Consider the following 22152-nt stretch of genomic DNA (forward strand, 5'->3'; position numbering starts at 1 on the left):
TAATACCCACCTGTGAATTGAGGTGTCCTATTGGCTATTGAATTCACCGAAAAGTTGGAAATGTACTACCGAGCAGGGCAGAGTGACAAGAGATGAGAAGGCCATTAGGAGGAAGTGTAAGCTTATTCAGACAAAGTTTTTAAAGGATAATAAAATACTTCTTTTGTGGTACTGATTTCAATTTTTATGATTTACCAAATATAGACTATATTTTCCTTTTCTTTTTATATTTTTTCTTGTGAAACAAGAAGTACATTTTATGGTGACTAGGGAGTTGGCTAGGTGGGTGTCTGTTATTTATGTATTTAAAGATAACAGAGTTCCCACTGTCCTAGCTGTTAAAGGATTCTGCATTGTCACTGCTGTGGCTCAGGTTTGATCCCTGGCCTGGCAACTTCCTCATGCCTTGGGCGTGGCCAAAAAAAAAAAAAAAGGATTAATTGATAATCTAATATATGGGAAGGCCCCAGGGGAAGAGTAGTGACTAGGACTCAAGACTGGCTTTCAAATGACTCAAGTTTAATGAGAGAATCAAAGAAGTAACCATTTAAAATACAGAGTATAAGAACTTTAGCAGAGGGGAGCAAGTCGTAAAGGAACATAAACAACATTCACCCGAAAAACTAAATACCAGGGTGATTCCAGAAATCCCTCCAAAATGAGGTGAACAAACCCTTGAGGGTTTTCTATTTTTCAACAACATGCTATAAAGTCTCTCATAATTTTAGTACTATTGACACAACTTTAATCAGCAATGTTTTTTCTGAGATCAACTGGATGTTTGGATAGAAAAAATGGAATAAGAGAGACTTTGGGACCTGCTACGGCTCTGCTTCCATTTGTAGGATGTTAGACTATTCTATTAGGGATTTTTCCATTATTCTAGCCTATTATTTTATTATGAATTTTTGGCTTGTTATTTTATGTGGGTTTTTTAATATTTAATTTTTATACTTTTAGCATTAACACATTTTACAATTAGTATTTTCTACTACTTTATTTTTCTGTTAAGTTTTAGAGAGTTTAGAAAATTACTTCATTATTAAAATACTTTGCCATCAAAACTCTCTGAAAATGTAGAATATCAAGATATTACTTTGAGGTTTTCTAAGCCACTCTCCTTGGGAGTTATTTCTTTCTTCTGGAATGCAAACTTACTTCTGACAGTCACTTAATTCTAATTTGGAGGTTTGTTTATATTCTCTCTTCATTACTTCATTTTTTTCCCCTCTTCTTATACCTCTTCTTTTCCTCCTTCCTAATAATTTTAAGTAGAAATTAAATGCCTAATGTATAAATTCCCTAATCTTTTTATGGATTGAGGCAATGGAGCATCCAGGACATCACTTCTTTCTATCCCTATGCCCTAGGTCATTTTTGATTCAGGAGTTCCTTCTATTTCTATCTTCAAGTCAAAGTCTAGGTGTCCTGAAAAGCCATTTGCAGATTTATTTTCTCTAGAGGATTTTTAAAATTCTTTCAACAAAATCATATTTTCTCACTTAAATATATATTTGACTTACCTTGCTTCTTACCTTGGTCATTAATTTACTTAACTCTCCCAATAGATGAAAAGATACTTAGAGAAGAGATTGCATCATTTAAAAAAAAAAAGTTTAATTTCTATAGCTCCATTGTAGACTATCTTGTACCTATGAGATACCTGCTAAGGTCTGTTACACAAAATAAAATTAGAAATCAAGTTCATCCAGAAAATTCAGTGTAAGGCCTCATAGAACCCTCACTCTATTCTTTCAGTCCTCACGATTCTACCATCTGGTTTGCTGGCATTCCTGGAATCTCTGAATTGGTGGAATAATGTTCAGCAGCAACTTGGGGCTAAAGCACCATAAACGATTCTATCCTCAATGACACCCAACTCAGTACTCAAATATCCAGGCTCCTTCCTCTCTCACAAAATACAGGTGGTCTGTCTAGAACCCCCAGTGGATAGTCACTGGGCTAGACTGTCAATTACTTGGAGAGTTCACCTATGGACAAAATTTGGGTAAAAAGACAAAATCTGTTAACCATATGACTGCATGGTTAACATTTTTATTTTAAAAAGCAGGATACTGTGTATAACACTTTTTTAGAAAATAATTAAGATTGTATAATTAGGAGTTCCCGTTGTGGTTCAGTGGTTAGCGAATCAGACTAGGAACCATGAGGTTGAGGGTTCGATCCCTGGCCTTGCTCAGTGGGTTAGGGATCTGGCATTGCTGCGAGCTGTGGTGTAGGTTGCAGATGTGGCTCGGATCCCGAGTTGCTGTGGCTCTGGCGTAGGCCGGAAGCTACAGCTCTGATTAGACCTGTAGCCTGCGAACCTCCATGTGCTGAGAGAGCAGGCCTGGAAATGGAAAAAAGACAAAAAACAAAACAAACAAACAAACAAAAAAGATAGTATAATTAAATGAATTCCATGTTTTTAAACACAATAAGGACATATAGACTCCTTTAAATATGTTTATTCAAATTTTATTTAAACAGAATACACTTAAAGTAAGAGATTGAAGGGGTAATTTCTACATTTCACAAAATAAAAGCTCCTTTGCAAGTTTTTATTAGTTTATTTAAATTTTACATTCTCAATATATATTACAAGAGCTTAATATTTTAATTTAGAGTATATATACTGTATTTGAATAGCTCTTTGGGGGTTATATGTGTCAAGAAAGGTACATTTTCCTTTTTATTACCAATTAAAAGTGAATTACCTGACACAAAAAAGGAATGTGGCCATTTAAAAGTTTTGTCTCATTCAAATAGAATGCAGTCTGAGATTCAAAAAAGATTCTTCCTTGAAAACTGCAATTGCTTCCCATCCCCTGAAATGAGGAAAAAAGAACAAAATGCAAAAGTATATATGCCATTCATTTATTCTCATTGGATATAAATTTTCCCCTACAGTAGAATACACTAAATATCTGAGTATTTTGCTTTATCCTGGCTATAATCACGTAATCTTTAAAAAAGAAAACTGCTTAAAAATTCTATTTTCTTCATTTTCTACAAAATATGTTCTTCTTCCACAATAAACTGACCAGCACTCTTAGCATCAGAGACACATGGTATATGCATGTAAGTGGTTATGACCTTTAAAATTCTTGGTTCTTCACACACATCTCCTCTTCTGTTAGAAGCACGGTTATCCAGGTTTCCTTTGGAATCTATCTCTATTTATCCACTCAGTGTATGACAATGTTTAGCAAAGTGCTATCTCTTTTCCCCTTTACCTCTGACCCTTACAATCTCAGTTTAATTTTTACCTAAGAGCTTCATCCACTTAAACCTTTATGCAACTATACTGAAAAGAGGTTGCTCCAGAACACAAACACTCCCCATACACACATAAGAAGAGTTTCCAGATTACAAAGTTAACATTTGGTATTTAATATTTCTATCTACCATAGAGCTTTCAGTTTGAAATTTTTCTTAAAATATATTTTTTTCACTTGTAGCTGTCATTAAAATGGGGTGAATACCTCCTCTGATATCAAAGGAAGTTTTTAAAACTACTTTCCAAGTCCCAAGGGTAGTGTACTTGAAGGGCAAACTAGTCAGTATCTTTAGAAAATGAGTGGGGGAAAGTAGATTTGATTCCTATTTGAACATTTATTATTGGTACCAGTGAATCCTACTAACTGAAAATCTAACTACGATTATCACTAATTATCGCTATATCGCTACACTGAAGTAAAGCTACATCCCATTATCTCAATTACTGAAGTCTTATAGGCAGGTTGTTTGATTTCTCTCATCTCACTGTCTATTCAACAGCTTTTCACTGCACAGATTGATTCACAAACTGTTGCTGCCTTCAAACTATATACCATAAAAGCTAGCCAAGAAATAATTGTATGTTGTAATGAGCACAAAATAATTTGTGGCTTCAGAATATGTTTTTGACACAAAGCCTGCCTGCCCATCATAGAAAATTTTGTCAATTTATGTAAAAATATTTATTACCTGTAACCATAGATACACAAAATCAATGTGTGTGTTATGTAACATTATGTCAGTAATGCAGTTGTTACTACCTTGAGATTTCTTTTGGTCTAGATTACTGCTCTGCCAAATAACTTCTTTATTATACTGGGGCAAGTGATTGCTGTGCTACATTTGCAATTGTAATGATAATTTTCCCGAGAATGCTAAATTATGTCCTAATTTATTCAAAAGCTTTTATTTTCAAAGCAATTAAACTTATTGTTGATTGATATTTACCATCCGATGTTCCTGGAACACTAAAAAAATACGCTTTATACATAATCTTCCATTATAGCACACTGCTTGAGAGTAGCTATTTGATATAACCACAGTGAGCTGAGTTTACAAATCAAAGAACTAAAATTATAGCGACTTCACTGGAAATCCATAAATCCATGCACAGGATTATGTTCAACAGAATCACTAAATGCTATTTGTTATTCAAAGATAAATGAATCAATAGAAAAATAGAACTGATAAATCATGAGTAGTTTAATGCAGAGTGGAGAGATAAACTAATAAATCATGCATTTCAAGCACTCGTTTTCCTTATGGCATGTCTGAAAACATAAAACATGCAATGATGAGATGCAGGTCATTATGAATGAACAATATCAAGACTGCCCAGAATAGCATTTCATTTCACATCATAGGCTTAATGAAACATTTAAAAAATACTATTCAATGATTTCTTCAAACAATCAGAGAAACTAATTATGTCATGAAAAACTTAACAATCCAGGCCATTATTTCCAAATAAATATTTGAAATGTCACAGAGTGGGTAGTGGAGTAGGTGAGGGAGAGGGCACTAATTACATGCATGATTGGCTTCAGTGCGCTCCATATTATTACAGGTATCAATTTATACTAGAACGGAACTGATACAATCATTTACTTTCTCAAGTGTATTTAACTGATCTGTTAAAAATCACACACATATTTATTAATAACCAAAAAAGGAAGAAATCAGCTATTGAGCTTGGATTGTGTTGTATGGCTTATTGTCTGCGAAAGGTAGGAATTTTAATTAATAGTTAATGTGTAATTCATTCTCTTCCAGAGTTTTAGTCATCCCCCAAATTAATCATGAAAACCATAAATTTTCTCCACAATGCTTACTTAATTACGCATTAGCCCATTTCTCTCAAGCATCTTTTTTTTTTTTTTTTTCTGAATCTTTGGTGGGAAACACAGTTTGTTAGGCACATAGTTTCAAACATCTATTTGGTTACTGTTGTGATTAAGAATTTTTTTCTAGATTCACATGCAGGAAGGAATAAGGCTTGCCATATTAACACACTTTGCTGCCAAGTAACATGTTTTCACTTATGTCTGGAATTAAAAACAGAACTAAACAAAATAAAAACCACTTCCTATTTTTTATCACAAGAAACTTTATACCTGATATTTTAAATTCCACTCAGAAGCATTAAGATGTTGAAGAAAAACTATTTAGATACAGCAAGTAGACAACTATTTAATAAAATCTTTCAATTACAAGTTTCTCCTCAAGTCAAAGGTCAGAGATCATTGATATATTGTTCGATTCTAAGTGGGAAAAGTGTAGCAATCCGTATTTATGATCATTGTAGCATTATTAATTAGTGCTTATTAATAATGGGAATCACATTTCCCATGGTATTTCCTTTTTTTTATGTTGTACAGATTTTTCTTACAGGTTAGTAAATGTAAGTTGGGGAAATAATGGGTAGGGAACATAAAAATCTATGGGAATGCATGCAACAAAAATATGCAGTATCACTTCATGTAAACTTCTGCTTTCTTCATGCAGAGATGCCTATTGAAGACTGAGACAATAAATTTTCTTATAGCTGGATTTTACATTAGCTTGGTAACAAAAACTGTTAAACCAATTCCATGATTTTGCATGAGCAGAAGACTTGAAATAGTTGAAAGATTTCCAGCATAAGTGTTCCATGGCCCAATTATGCTAATTAGATCTCTAAGAATGAAATGATACAGGATTATTCCTTGCTTCGGTTTCTTGTTCTTTTGACGAGAGAGCAGAACAACCCCGTTTTTGGAGGAGGGCCCATCAGCATTGGGGCTTGATTCTTGTGTATAATTTTTATCTAGGGAAAAAAAAAAAAGAGAAAGAGGGTAGAAATAGTTCCAGATACCAACTTTTGAGAATCTGTTAAGGTTAATAATATCCCACGAGTAACCGAAACACAAGTATAAATCATAGTTCTAGAGTTTCTATTATTTTAAAAATATTTTTAAGGAAGATAAGAGTACGCATTTAAACCATATTCCGATGCTCAGGGTGCTAACAAGAAATGAAATTTAATTGAAATTACATTTTAAGTATCGCGTTACCTCTAACCTCACTTGTAATAACACCCCCAAATTCCTTGTTCATGCCGCATGATTATCTAGTGTAATTTATTAACCATAAGTTATGTATTATTTATTTAAGACAGGAAATAGTGCACCATTATAGTATTCAGAATCCCAGTTATAGCCTAACATCAAGATGTACTTGCTATCAAGGCCAGCCTTATTTACCCTGCTAATCAGATTGTTTCTCTCTTTCAACACGAACTGCAAGGCTTAATTTCAAAACAATCATTAAGAATGAAAGTCAAAAGTTAACGTGCATAAAAGGTCAGAAATGATGAACTAGCTTTCTAATTTGTTAATTAATTGGTAATAGAAAGGAATCAAATATTGAAAAGCCTGCTTAAAACACTTTGAGAGACTGTTCTAAAACTACTCATTTTGATTTCTTTGAAATAAAACTACGAATCACCTTAAATGAGACAACCTTAAAGTAGATTATGTCTGCAATTTTCTCTAATTCAAGTCTAAATTAGAGAAGACATTTTATGAATATATGCTATGCTCAAAGCTAATTGAAAGCAATTATCAAAGTGGCATTTTGTCTGTGACTTTAAGATACATTGTAAGATAATAAATGATTCTCATTATGTAATAAAAAGGTCACATCTTGCCTTTGGGCTAGTGACGCTAAGAGTTTTTCAAAAGCAATCTGAGACATTTTCTTTAGAGAACTGCGACTAATACAAGAACCATCGCTTATTAAATATCGGTTGTCAACCTGCACGGCACCCGCATCAGAGATGAGTACTTCTTTCAAAAAGAAACACCACCTCATTAAAAGCTGCAAAAATATATCTCTTAAAGTGCATAGCTGACATTTTCAAGTTAAAATGAATATCCTTCACTTGTCATTCACTAATAGCAATGAAACAAAAAAAAAAAAAGTATGTCACGTGGACAGGATCATTAAAGTCAGCACTGGGGCTTTTGGGAAATGGCGATTTACCTTACAGTCTAGAAAGACAGAAGTATGTCAAAAACCTGGATAAATGAACAATTTTATTTAACTTTGGTGGAATCAGGTTATTCTGGGGAGATTCAATGTTCTTCTTCATACCGTAAAAATAAATTTTATCTGTAAAAGCCCAGGCTAAAACCAGCCCCAAACTCTCCGGATATCTGATTTTATTTTATTTTTGTTATCTTACGAACTGAGGAACTAACAGCCAGACAGTTAAGATGCCAGAGTGGAACCATCCACATGGAGTGAGAGAGATCTCTACCAGATTTTCTCTCTTAACAATTCACTTTTAGATTACACTCTACCTTATGCCATTGACATTTATACTCCTCTAAATAATACACCATCATTCATTCACTTATTCATTCCACAAAATGTACTGAGCCCCTACTGTACTTTAGACAATGTATAAGGAACCTTTAATAGACAAGCACAATCTCTGCCCTCAGTAAGTTAGTCCAGAAAGATAAATTTAATAAGCTTGTTCAATAGTGCTATAGATGCTGAAATAGGAAGCTAAGCAGAAAATGACTATTTTTTAGTGCTGAAAATAAAAATGAATCTATTTATATAAAAATGCCGTTTTTAAATGAGTACTTGAGGATTCAGTTAACACATACCACTTATATATTAACTTTAGGTTCAAACAAAACATCAGTAGCTAAGGTAAGAAAGTACAGATTTCTGATTTACAGTTGCTGGACTAAATCTTTTAGAGGGCATGGTACTATTATTGTCATTAAGACCTTGGAAGAAATACATCATTCTAGTCACTTACAAAAGACTAGCATCAATTCATGACAAAGCATAGGCAAAATTCCCCATTTCATTGTGGATGAGATTTTGTTTGCCCTTTGTATTTTTAGCTATTTGGATTTTTGTTTTATCATAGCTATCTTTTTATTAGCAATCCCTTTGAAAGAAATTACATGTTCTTATTCCTTTGAAAAGTAGCACAGTGTCTCGTTTAGTGCTCTTGACAGAGTGGGACCTTTCATTCGTGCTATTGACTAAAGTGAAGTCGTAGCTTACAGTTTTTATGTAGGATAAGGGCCCATCCTATTTTTTTCCTCTTGGTCAAAGTACACAACTCTTTCTTTAATGTAACGTTAATTATGGAAAAGATGAAATCTACATCCTTTTTGTCTGTTTTTTATAAAGCTGAGAAACAACTGTTTTCCTCTCAAGGGGGATAACATGGAGGAAACTCACAGTCATGAAATGTCTACTGTGTATCCGGGCTCTTTGCATATGTTACTTTGTCTGATAATTACAGGTGTTCACATATTTGAACAGAAGCAAAAACTACTCCTTTAAGGATGAGAATAATTCCAGTCCACGTGAACTCTTGATATGATAGTCACAGAAAGTCCACATGTTGGCTTCAGAAAGCTGTAGAAACTTAACAGGTTCAGATGGCTTGTGTGTGTGCGTGTGTTGGGGGGGGATGTTCGGTAAGGGGGGCCTCATTAGCATGGGATAATGACTCAGATGCCTGTTTTAAACTCCACACTCTGGAGTTCCCGTCATGGCGCAGTGGTTAACGAATCCGACTAGGAACCATGACGTTTTGGGTTTGATCCCTAGCCTTGCTCAGTGGGTTAAGGATCCAGCATTGCTGTGACCTATGGTGTAGGTTGCAGATGCGGCTCGGATCCCGCGTTGCTGTGGCTCTGGCATAGGCTGGTGGCTATGGCTCCGATTAGACCCCTAACCTGGGAACCTCCATATGCCGCGTAGGCAGCCCTAGAAAAGGCAAAAAGACAAAAAAAGACCCTAACCCCCCCAAAAAAAAAACCCTCCACACTCTTTGTGTTGTTATTATTATTGAGAACCTGTTATCTATTAGAACAACAATACTGCATAAGGAGCAAATTTTATCCCTTGAAAGATGTTTCAGCACTCTGAAAACATGAACCAAACATTAGGCTCTCTTTGAGTGTGTTCATTTCTTTCTTTCTTTCCTTTTTTTTTTTTTTTTTTTTTAACTTTTTAGGGCTGCACCCATGGCATACGAGGTTCCCAGGCTACGGGTCGAATCTGAGCTATAGCTGCTGGCCTACATCACAGCTGCAGCAACTCAGGATTGGAAACGTGTCTGTGACCTACACCACAGCTCATGGCAACGCCGAATCCTCAACCCACCGAGGAGGGCCAGGGATGGAACCCACATCTTCATGGATCCCAGTCATGCATGTTTGTTAATTGCTGATCCATGAAGGGGACTCCAAGTGTGTTCATCTCTTATAAGAGTCAGGTAGTTACTTCTTGGTTGTTTCTAAATATATCAAAGTATTTACTGAGCACAAGCTATGGGAAAGGCATTTCACAACCTGATTTTGACTGTTTAGTTTGGAAGAGAATCTGATATTGTAATTGAGAGAGAATTGTGGGCAACCATAGGCAATGGTGATGGGACTCCTAAAGTTGGAATAGCTGCACAAAGGTAGAAGGACATTGCTGAGAATGCAAGATAAATACTGTCAGAATTAGGATGGTGTCCTTCTATAAAAACTTTTCATTTCTATTTAACCTCTACTCCCCTGAAAAGCAACAGCAGCAAAAGTTCCAGGGCTCTTTCTACTTTTATCTTCCTATTGCAGGTTAAGATTGGGAACATCTAAAAATATAAACAACAAAGTTGATTTCACTTTCAGTTTTATAATTATTCAATATGAAAGATGCATACATAGAGACCAGATCAAGGATCACAAGGCAGTTTTCTTGTTTCTATGACACTTCCAGGGTTGCATGGAATGACAGCTGTACCTCTTATTGTAATATTAACAAGAAAAAAAAGTAACAAGATTTGGCTTTTGTTGTGCACCAAGTATTATGCTAAGTGCTTTATACCCATTATTCAGAAGCTACCTATTTCATCCATCTGTTTGAGTTGCTCTTGAAAAAAGTCAACTCCCATAAAAGTTAATACTACTGAAGTGCACAGAATTGAAGAATGATTTCATAAATGGAATAGAAGAGGGGTTTATATCTGATAGCACACAGTGAATAGTGTTTAGTCCCACCAGTTTTTGTGTTCTCTCCAAAGGCTTTCCTTCATCCAACTTAAATCAAGGAAAAGAAGAGAGTCTTCTTGGACTCATTCTCCAGGTAGTATTTGACCCAACTCATTGATATTTTCTTTCTTAGTCCTTGTCCATCAGTATTGAATATTTCCACTACTCTTTTTTTATGAAGAGTAGTGCTTCTCTTACTCAATGCTACCTGAACACCATACTTAACACCCAGCCTGTGGGTGCCACATCCACCCACACAAGGGCTTGTCAAAGCATTTTGATAAGATTAGAACAAAGGTAGGTCTATTTTTCTCTTCATGGAACTCTCCTACCTTATATCAAAAGAATACTTTTTTCCCCATGATTTTAATCATGTATTATCTACTTTTATCTTTCCAACAACTTTGGGAGGTAGGTGACAACATCCATATTTTACAATAGGGACAAAAACTTGACAGGTTATGTAACCAGTATTACACCTCTCCAGTTGGTAAGTGCAAGAGTTGGATCTGAAAGCTGACTCTCAAATCTCCTAAGTGCTCCTTGTTAATTTCCACCTATGCACCTCTGTGCCAGTTAGTGTTCTAGAGAATCTTCCCTCTTTTCTGCCAGTCAAACTTTGATTCCTGTCCTGCCCAGCTCAAATCACACATTATTTTGGAGATTTTAAATGCTCTCTGAGAGGACAAACAGGTCACTTACAGAAAAGTAAAAATCAGCATGGCATCAGGCTTCTCGAAAGCATTAGTGCTAGATGAAATGGAGAAACACCTTCAAATCCCAGAGGAAAAGCTAATTTTAGAATTCTATACTTAGTCAATGTATTGATTTAATACAAGGGTGAAATGAAGACATTTCAGTAATAACAGGATCTAGAAAATTTTCCTGTTATATGCCCTTTAAAACATATTTAAGGGTGTTCTCCAGTGAAACAAATGGGTGAGCTAAGAAAGAGATTCAAAAAGCAGGGGTCACAGTGACAACACCAAACACCCCAGGGAGGATGTGGAGCAACAGGAACTCCCATACATAGTTGCTTGGAATGCAAAATGGAAATAACTTTGGAGGTTTCTTACAAAAATAAACACATTCATCATATGATCCAGCACGTAGATTCTTTGTATTTATTCAAAAAACCTGAAAACTTAACGTCTGCAGACAACCTATACACAGATGTTTACAGCATTTTTTTTTTCTTTTTTGTTTTTTAGGGCTGAACCTGTGGCATATGTGGCATATAGAAGTTCCTAAGGTAGGGGATGAATTGGCACTACAACCGCTGGTCTACATCACAGGTCACAGCAATGCTGGATACTTAACCCACTGAACAAGGTCAGGGATCGAACCCACGTCCTCTTGGATACTGGTCAGGTTCATTAACCACTGAGCCACAATAGGAACTCCCTACAGCAGCTTTTTTCACAATTGCCAAAACTTGGAAGCAACCAAGAGGTCCTTCAATAGGTGAATGGTAAACAAACTGCAGTTCATATGGACAAAGGAATATTATTCAGTGCTAAAAAGAAAAGAGCTGTCAAGGCATGAAAAGACATGGAGGAAACCTAAATGCATATTACTAAGTGAAAGAAGTCAATCTGAGAAGGCTACATTCTATATGATTCCAATTATATGACATTCTAGAAAAGGTGAAACTATGGAGACAGTAAAAAGAAGAAATGGGTAGAGTGATGAACAGATAAAGCACAGAGAATTTCTAGGGCAGTGAAAATATTCTTTATGTTATAGTGATGGAAACCAGCCCAGAGAATACACCCTAATGTAAACTATGGAATTTGGGTGATTAAGATGTGTTAACATAGGTTCATCAATTGGATCAGAGATACCATGCTGGTGGAGGATGTGGCTGGTGGGGGGCTATGTATGTGTGAGGGCTGGAGATATATGGGAAATCTCTGCATCTTCCCCTCAGTTTTACTGTGAACCTAAAAATGCTCTAAAAATTAAGATTATTAACAACAACAACAACAAACAGCAGATCCAACTGCCACTCAAGAGGACAGATTTGCAAGGAATCTAGAAAGAAACCTGCAGGGAAGGGTTCTGGCCATAAGAAGAGGAGTGGGGATAACAGATGGGTTGATATGGTGGAGCTTTAAGAAAAGGAGAATTACTATCATGAGACTTTGTCAAGAAAGAAAAAAAGATATTCTAAAATCTTTAAAGGAAAGAAAATGTAATTGTGTGTGAGTACTTGGTTCTAGAGTTGACAACATTTTCATTATCTCATCATTATATATCTTATATTGATTTAAATAAAATTATTATATATTGGTCCAGAAGTAGAACAGCATAATGGTTAAGATTCAGACTGCGTGGATCTACCACTTCCTATGTGGCAACTTTGGGCAAATGACTATAATTCATTTCCCTCATCAGTACTACAGAGACTTTAGTATAGTGTCTATTTCATTGGTTTCTAATAAGGATTAAAAGGATCAATGCACACAAGATGCTAAGAAGGTTACTTGGCACATAAAAACCACTCAGAACATATTAACTATTAGTAAGAGAGTTAAATGGAATAAAAATCACTTTTCTATAGCATAAAGTAAGTTGAATATACCTAAAACTAATAGGTCAAAAAATTATAGCAAAGCATATTGTTTAAAGACATGCAGTAAAAGATCAGAAGAGAGAGCCAAAGAATCGAAGAGGGACCTAGTGATCCAGAAATAATGGGACAGAAAATCATGGACTTGGAGAAGAGACTTGTGGCTGCCTGATGGGAGGGGGAGGGAGTGGGAGGGATCGGGAGCTTGGGCTTATCAGACACAACTTAGAATAGATTTACAAGGAGATCCTGCTGAATAGCATTGAGAACTATGTCTAGATACTCATGTTGCAACAGAAGAAAGGGTGGGGGAAAAACTGTAATTGCAATGTATACATGTAAGGATAACCTGACCCCCTTGCTGTACAGTGGGAAAAAAAAAAAAAAAAAAGAAAGAAATAATGGGACAGAGGCTAGCTACTTTTCCTGGAACTCTGTACATTCTATTTTTTCCAATGTGCATATATTATGCTTTTGTACAAGTGTTAAAAAAATCAGTAAGAATAAAAATTCCCCTACAGGTAACTCTCTTGCACTCTAGTGTTTTGGTTCTGGTTCACAATCCAGGACAACTGACATCATTGTTAGAAATGCAGACTCCCCAGTCCCACCCCAGAGTTGAATCAGATTCTGCCTTAACAAGACAGCCAGGTGATTCATATGCATATTTAAATTCAAGAAGCCCTGGTCTATATGTCATTTCACTTCTCTTTCTAAGGGGTAGGGTCATTAAGAATTTGCTGAGTGACTGAGAGACTGAATGCTCAGCACCTTCATATATGCCCCCCCAAAACATATAGCTGAAACCTAATATTAATGTGGATCCAAATAACCTGATCTACTTAACTTTAATTAGCTTTATTGATAATCTACTAGGGACCAGCTTGCTTCAGCCTTAGTAGTGGGGATTCCAAGTTGAACAGACATGTTTTAAAACACAGTTGAGGTGCAGGACAGTGTAATGATAACAACATATACAGCAGTAGGATGTGATATGCATTTTGTTAAGAAGATATTCTCAGAGTGCAATGGAAGCACAAAACAATGCCATTTAGATCATGGAGAAAGGTCAGGACTAATTATAACTGAGCCTTAGCAACATCTCTCTGGAAGCATAGCTCGGGGGGCTGCATGGCAAAACAGAAACAAGGAGATTAGATGGGCGATGAATATAATGTAGAAAAGAGGTAAAGTGGATTTTAGTTGTGGCAGTGGAAAACCGAACAAACAGCAGATTTGAGAGACAGCAAGGAGGTACAATCTGCAGGGTATAACCAGAGGTGTGGACGACTGGAAAAGGGAAAGAATCTAGTATGGCGCCCATGCTTTTAGATGTTTCCTATGTGTGCAGTAATGCTTTTTTATAGAAAGGGGTGTGCTTTTGGCAGGAGTAAGAACCAGAAGTTAGTGAACTCTGTTGAGTGTGACACTCAGAGGAGAGACTCAGTGTCTCTGGAATTTGTAGGTCTGGTATTTAGAAGGGAGAACAGGTCTTGGGACAGATTTGGGTGTTACAATCCTATAAATAACATCATCTATTGATGATGAGATTAGTGAAGGACAAATGTGTGTAGCAAATGCAAATATCAAATATTAAACTGTGTAACTGGGGAACATGGACATGTAACAGTGAAGCAGGAGATTATATATTCTGAAAGAATATGAGTAGAAATAGCCAGGGAGGCAGGAGAAAAGCGAGAAAGAAGTACCATCATACAAACATTTCTAGAAAATCTTCAGTGTGGCCGACTCCTATTAATGTAGGAGAAGTCTTCCAATTACATGTACCTAGGCATGCCTCCATTTGTCACGATGGTTTGCATATAAGTGATGTAAGCTACTAAGTTGTTTATATTAATTCTAAATCCAGAAGTCATATTTGAGAGTGATATATTGTAGAACATTTATGTAATGTGGCGGTTGACAAGCATTTTCAATAAAGGGCTAGATGACAAATATTTTAGGTTTTGTGGTCTGTGAGGTCTTTGTAACAACTTTACTATGCTATTGCAGCAGAAAAAGTATCCATAGACTACATATAAATAAATCGGTGTGACTGTGTCCCAGTAAAATTAAATGTGAATTTCATCTAATTTCAACATTATGAAATACCATTCTTCTTTTGATTTTTTCAACCATTTAAAATATAAAAATAATTCTTAACTCTTTGGCTGTGCAAAAACAGGTAGCTGTGCAGATATGGCCTACAGACCATAACTTGCTGACTCCTGATGCAATTACAGTCAAATACTGAAAATTACATCTCGAATTATGAGGCAGAAGGTGGCAGAAAGGAATTTTAATTTAAAATTATGACTTGATGGGTCAATAGCTAAATGATGGATATATGTGGAAATAGTCTCACATGGCATGTCTTTTGCTATACTGAGTGCCACCATTCAGAATTCATTCTGTGAAAATCTGAATTAGAAAATGTACTAGCTTTCCCAATTCTGGTAACATATCAACCGATCAAATTTAGCTTAAAGGTTTAGCTCTTTATTGCTTTGCACTAGGGTGGACTTAATAATATTGTTTCTTAGACAGTACCTCAGCAGGGAGCATCTTCTTTTTAAAATATTCTCCCTGTATCTAACCAACATATTCTTTCTCTGATTCATCTCTTTAAGAGTTTATTATCACTGGATTTATTCAGCTGCCTTAAAAATGAATGGGGTTTTCAGAGCAAAAAAAAAAAAAAAAAAAAAAAAAAATTCCATAAAATATCTGTGGGGAGAGCTTAATTTAGCAATTATCCGGAACATTAGAAGTTACCTAACTTGATTCTGGAATAAGATTGTCTCCTTCCAATAATGGAAACCATTTTGAATTCATGCATGTAGTTGAGCCATATGACAGCGGGAATAAAGAGCATGTTAAATTTTTCAGGTCCATAACTGCCAAAAAGCAAAGCAATGAAACATAACAATTTTCTAAAATCCCTGTACCAGCCTCTTTATGATTCCAGCCATTATTTTCTGGAATGATAGTAATTTCCAAGTTTAATGTTAAAGTCTTTGATCTAACATCAAATTCAGAGAAATCATTGTGACGATTTACAATAAAATCTTTTTAAAAAATGGGTTTGAAAGGTTTACTCGCTGATTAAACCCAAAAGAATTTTAAATAGGTGGGGTAATGAGAAAAGAGAAACTTTTTCCTGAAAGTGATGGGCTATTTGGCTACATCGCAGGGGAAATATTCATACCTGGATTTGAAATCTCATTCAAGATATAAATTTGGTTCTCTCTTTATTTTATGGTTGTAAATTGGCTGCCAGGGAAGGTCAATGACATTTTAAAAAATGTTTTTATTATTTCCATGTCTTTACAGAGAAATTATATCCACAATTTTAACCCAGTAACTATTTTTCTTTTTGTAGGGTCTCTCTCTTTGGTCATATGGGAGAAAAAAAACAAAAACGATAAAAACAAAACAAAACAAAAAATTCCCCTCTTTGACTACAACCAGAGAATATTGACAATATTTACAAATTGTGGTTTTACTTCTCAACAAACAATATTTCATATACCCTTTCCTATGTAGTCTTTTCACATAGCATAGAGGTTAAGATCATGGATTCAAGACAGGAGGCAAAGGTTTGCGTGCCAGCTTGGCCACTGACCAATGGATCTCACATTTTTGAGCCTCAGTCTCTATTGACTAAATGTGGATAACCATACACCTACTTAAAAAGACCAATACAAGTACCAAATGAGGCTATGCATGTCATTTATGTGCTTAATACATTTTACTTAATAATTTTAGCACAATTATGCTTAGTCCAGTGGAAAACACATTTTGCTAACTCCTCCCCGAGACAAGGTTTTTGGGATTCCTTGGGTGACATTGAGAGATGACATTTATGGCCATCTGCCTTTCCTCTGAGGAGGCCAGGAGCACCTGTTAGGATTTCAGCCATATGCCAGGCTCCAGTTCTACCCAATGGAAAGACTAGAAAAAAATCCATGCTGGACATTTACTAACCCATGGAAAGTCTGGGTTTTTTAAACCAAGGGAGATCAATAAGCCCATTCTGACATACTGTGAGAAGCTTCTTTAATGAACCAATTCCTAGTCTCAGCTATACCCTTCATTATTTGACATATCACAGGACTGACTGACAGACTTCCTCTTCAATTTTAAACTATTTCATGGTAATCCAGTCAACATTTTGACAGGCTTCTCATAAAAACCTGCCACCCCATTACGTGATGATAACATATATATATATATATATATATATATATATATACATTTTTTCCCCCTATCCATTCTAAGGACTGAGCAACTGCAGAAATCTGTTTTTTTTTTTTTTTTTTTTTTGCCTTCCATTCCATTCCCAACCCAGAATGTTCTTATCACCAGGCAAATCTAATGATCTTACTTAAACTCTCTAGTTCAACATGACCTCTAAATTAAGCTAAAAATCCTTCCTGTGAGCTTGAAGGTCCTTTAGCTCAGATTCCCATGGAATCACCTGCCTTACCCCACACCCCCTTCCTCCTATTATATTTCCATCATGTCTTCTTTCATGTCCTTGTAAACATCATGCTCCCTCACACCCCATGTTGTTCCTTCTGCATCAGACACTCTTCCTTCCCTTATGACTAGATATATGCTCCTCATCCTTTAGTTCTCAGATCTATTTTGAGTTTGACAGCCTTCCTAGAACTCCTTTGTGAAGGTCAAATCCTTCTATGATAAAATAACCTCTAATATGACAGGAGTACCATGGTACCACAGTATCACAGTATCAGTCCTGTGAACCTTTCATTAACAGATCTTACTTCATTATTGAAACTTTATATACATGGGAATCTTCGAGTAATGTATACCTGAAAAGAGTTCAGAGATCATGCCTTAGTTTTGTTTTTTCTCTCCATTATAACACTCTAGGACAAAAAGCCAGTACCTATAAAGAAGGAATTCAGTAAGAATTTGTTGAAAGAATGAAAAAATAAATCACTGATATTTTTGACAGGGTTTTATTAAATAGTTGTATTATTAATTTTTATTTACATATAGAGGTGACTAAACTAGCTATAACATTCCATTAAGCGAAAGTCTAATTCAGAGTAAGACCCTATTTTCTTCAATTCTATGGAGCCTAAGAAAGGTGAGGAAGCTGCAGGAGAAAACTGTGAAGCTGGTAAAGGCTGGTTCATGAACTTCAAGGAAACAAACCATCTCCTTAGCATTAAAGCCCAAGAAGAAGCAGCAAGCACTGATGTAGAAGCTCTAGCAAATTATGCAGTAGGATTTAGTTAAGATAATTAATGAAGTTAGGAACATTAAACAACATACTTTCAATATAGACAAAACAGCCTTATATTGGAGGCAGATGCCATCTGGGATATTTATAGCTATAGAGGAGGAGTCAATGCCTGGCCTCAAAGCTTCAAAAGATAGGCTGATTCTCTTAATAGGGGCTAATGCAGCTGATGACTTTAAGTTGAAGCCTATACTCACTTACCATTCCTAAAATCCTAGGGCCCTTAAGAATTATACCAAATCTACTCTGCCTGTGCTCTCTAAATGGAACAATGTAGCTTGATGACAGTACATCTGTTTACAACATGGTTTACTGAATATTTTAAATCTAGTGTTGAGACCTACTGCTCAGAAAAAAGATTCCTTTCAAAATATTACTCTCATTGACAATGTACTTGGTCACCTAAGAGCTCTGATAGAGACGTACAATGAGATTCGTATTGTTTTCAGTCCTGCTAACATAACATCCATTCTGTAGCCCATAGATCAAGAAGTAATTTTGATATTCAAGTGTTATTATTAAGACCTACATTGTGTAAGGCTATAGCCACCAGTAGAGTGATTCCTCTGATGGATCTGAGCAAAGTAAATTGAAAATCTCCTGGGTAGGAATTATCATTCCAGAGGCTATTTTAAGAACATTCACGGTTCATGGGAAAATGTCAAAATATCAACATTAACAGGAATTTGGAAGTTGTTGATCAAACCTCATGTAGACTTTGAGGGGTTCAAGACTTCAGTGGAGGAAACAACTTCAGATGTTGTGAAAATAACAAGAGGACTAGAATTAGTAAGTAGAGCCTGAAGATATAACTGAATTGCTGCAATCTCATGATAAAACTTTCACAGATGAGGAGCTGCTTCTTATGGATGAGCAAAGAGAGTGGTTTCTTGAATGGAATCTACTCCAAATGAAGATTCTGTGACAATGGTTGTAATGACAAAAAAGGGCTTAGAATATTACAGAAACTTAGTTAATAAAGCACTGTAGGGTTTGAAAGACTGATCTCAATTCTGAAAGAAGTTCTCTTGTTGGTAAAATGGTATCAAGTAGCCTTGCATGTTATAGCGTAACTGACCTTAAAAAGAAGAATCAATTGATAACAGCAAAATTTACTGTTGTTTAATTTTAAGAAATTGCCATAGTCACCCTAACTTTCAGTCACTATCTCCCTGATCAGTTAGCAACCAGCAACACTGAGGCAAGATTCTCAACCAACAATAAGATTATGTCTCAGTAAAGGATCAGGTAATAGCATTTTTTAGTATGAAAATATTTTTAAATTTAGGCACATACATTGTTTTTCAGAAATGATGCTATTGTACACTTAATAGACTACAGTATACTGTAAATATAACTTTTATAGGCACTGGGAAACCAAAAAATCATGTGACTTATTTTATTGTAATATTTGTTTTACTGTAGTGGTCTGGAACTGATCTCCAAGGTATGCCTGTAATATGTTAAAATTAAAAAATTTTTTAAAGTCTCAAATAAGACACGTGCAACTATGTTCTGAATATTCAAGGAAATAAAAACAGTAAATTATTGCATCATATTTTGTATATTTTTATTAAGTTTTCTTAACTCAATTTTTTTTTTTTCCTTAGGGCCGCGCCCTTGGCATGAGAGGTACCCAGGCTAAGGGCCAAATCAGAGCTGTAGCTGCTGGCCTACACCACAGCCACAGCAATGCGGGATCTGAGCCGCCTCTGCAACCTACATTATAGCTCACAGCAACACTGGATCCTTAACCCACTGAGCGAGGCCAGGGATGGAACCTGTGTCCTCATGAATGCTAATCAGATTTGTTTCCGCTAAGCCATGACGGGAACTCCTTACTCAAATTTTTACTTGAAATTGGTAAACTGTCCTGGGAATATCTCTATGAAATACTGGATCTTTGCTCTCTTAGTAGTTAAGAAGTCTTATGCTTTAAAACTTTCAACAATACAGTAGTTGCCTCTTGAGGAAAAGCTTAGAATTTAATTTCTAATTTTTATACATAAAGTCAGAAGAAATGAAGGGCTAGTTTTCTCACAAGGTAATTGTGGGAGAAAAGTCAGGCTCAGGCTGTGTGATTCAATGGTTAGTGTCCACCAGAAGAGCAACCTCTACCTGCTCTGGAAGGAAAGAAAGAAATCAAATCTACATATTAGTACAATGATGCTCATCAACAAGGAGGCTACTAACTTTCCCCGTTCTAGAGAAATATATTCAATTTTGAACTAGATGTAAATTTAAACAACTATTGGTCCTCTTGAAAGCTAATCAAAAAATTCTATTACATGCATACAATTTGACCACCTTTAGCATGATTAACAGTCCAGTTTTAGAAATTTAACCTCAATATAAATGCATAAGGTATTACATATACTTAGTATATTTCTCATCTCACTTTTTGACCTTTCATGTTTTTTGGACATCATGTCCAATGTGGGTTAGGCATTCCTATCAAAGAACTGAAATGAACTTTTCTAAATCGAAACTTAGTAGATTAATTCAGGTTTCAAAATGGAAAATAAAAGAACAATGTGGGTTTATATCATAATACTTAAAGTACAGAAAAGAGCTATTAAAAGGTAAGTCTAATTGTATATGTAACCTGTTTGGGATAACTTTTAAAATATAGTATCATAAGAAAAAATTCTTTAAAATATTTTTGTGCAAAATGCAACCAAATCTAATCAGTTTGGCATTAATTAAGCTCTAATAATGTACTTCAGTATCTTTCCTAAATACTGTGATCTGTTTCCCCTTCATCCAGGTTGATTTGTGCACAGTATAGTGTCATCATAATTTTAAAACATACTGAGAAAATGACAGAGCTGCAATATTAAAATAAATGATTAATGGTATTTTTTTCATGTTTTGTACTAATAGGTATTACTGAGCCTTTAAATTAATAGAGCTGTCAAGCTCAAGGGTGTTACAGATCCACCAATGAACCAGAATGGAAATTATATATTCCACAGACACCTAAAGATGACACTTTGGAATATTTTAAATTTTAATTAGTAGGTGCAATTGTTTTCTTCTCTGTAACCACCACAAATTAATTGGAAATTAGTCACAACCAATCCTTTTTTTTTTTTTTTAAACAATCTGAGATGAAGAGATTGGTGCTTTACACCTTAACATTCTTGTTTGGGGGCCAGAAAGCACACATGCAGTAAATTGCATTGTCAATTACAAAAACAACAACTGTTGTGAAATGAGGAAAAAATTATGCACAGGTAAACAAAACTAATTAATGCATAAGTAACAGAGGAACACACAAAATAATGCTACTAAACACTAATGTGCCAGTCTTTGGGGGGAAAAATGTTTAGAAATGCAAATTTATGCAAGAGTATTTACCAATGAAGTCTTAGGTAAAAGGATGCTTTCCCTTTATGTTTTATTTAACTGCTTTTGGAGTCTCACTACCACTCACCCATTAGAATAGCAACCTGCTTATTTAAATGTTTCAAGATGACAGGAGACTGTTAGCTAATTTCCTTTCTTCAAAATATTACGATGTAACTCATTAAACAACAAATGGTGGTATTTTCTTCTTCTTCTTCTTCTTTTTTTTTTGTCTTTTAGGGCTGCACCCTCAGCATACAGAGGTTCCCAGGATAGGCGTCCATTTGGAGCTGTAGCCACCAGCCTACAGCCTATGCCAGAGCCAAAGCAATGTGGGATCTGAGCCGAGTCTGCAACCTACACCACAGCTCACGGCAACACCAGATCCTTAACCCAGTGTTTGAGGCCAGGGATGGAACCTGCGTCCTCATGGATGCTAGTTGATTTCATTAACCGCTGAGCCACATGGGAACTCTGTTATTTTCTTAAGATTTATCTTTATTTTGTATTTAAATATTAGTCAAAATGCAATATCTAGGCATATCAAGAAAATATTCACCTGTTAACCATTTTCCTACTGATATTTTATGGGTTACTCTTTTTCTTTAATCACTAAAATACAC

The 22152-nt window shown here is 35.5% G+C and overlaps 1 protein-coding gene across 11 annotated transcripts in view; it reads right to left on the bottom strand.

The window, feature by feature from the left end:
- Positions 1 to 4464: 4464 nt before the first annotated feature.
- Positions 4465 to 22152, bottom strand: part of DGKB (diacylglycerol kinase beta) — a 657175-nt gene continuing 639487 nt past the window's right edge. For 9 of the 11 annotated variants that reach the window (XM_084977158.1, XM_021102447.2, XM_084977155.1 and 6 more), the window contains one exon: positions 4465 to 6085. In XM_084977158.1, coding sequence (XP_084833284.1) covers positions 5978 to 6085 — 108 coding nt within the window. In that variant the 3' untranslated portion in view covers positions 4465 to 5977. The remainder of the gene's footprint in view (positions 6086 to 22152) is intronic. The other 2 variants (XR_014815900.1, XR_014815899.1) reach the window with 1 other exon arrangement.

Source organism: Sus scrofa, chromosome 9 (genome assembly GCF_054392235.1).
Source record: "Sus scrofa isolate SSC_HxYL_T2T_F1_AM1 chromosome 9, Sscrofa_HxYL_maternal_Yorkshire_Landrace_v2.0, whole genome shotgun sequence".
NCBI lineage: Eukaryota > Metazoa > Chordata > Mammalia > Artiodactyla > Suidae > Sus > Sus scrofa.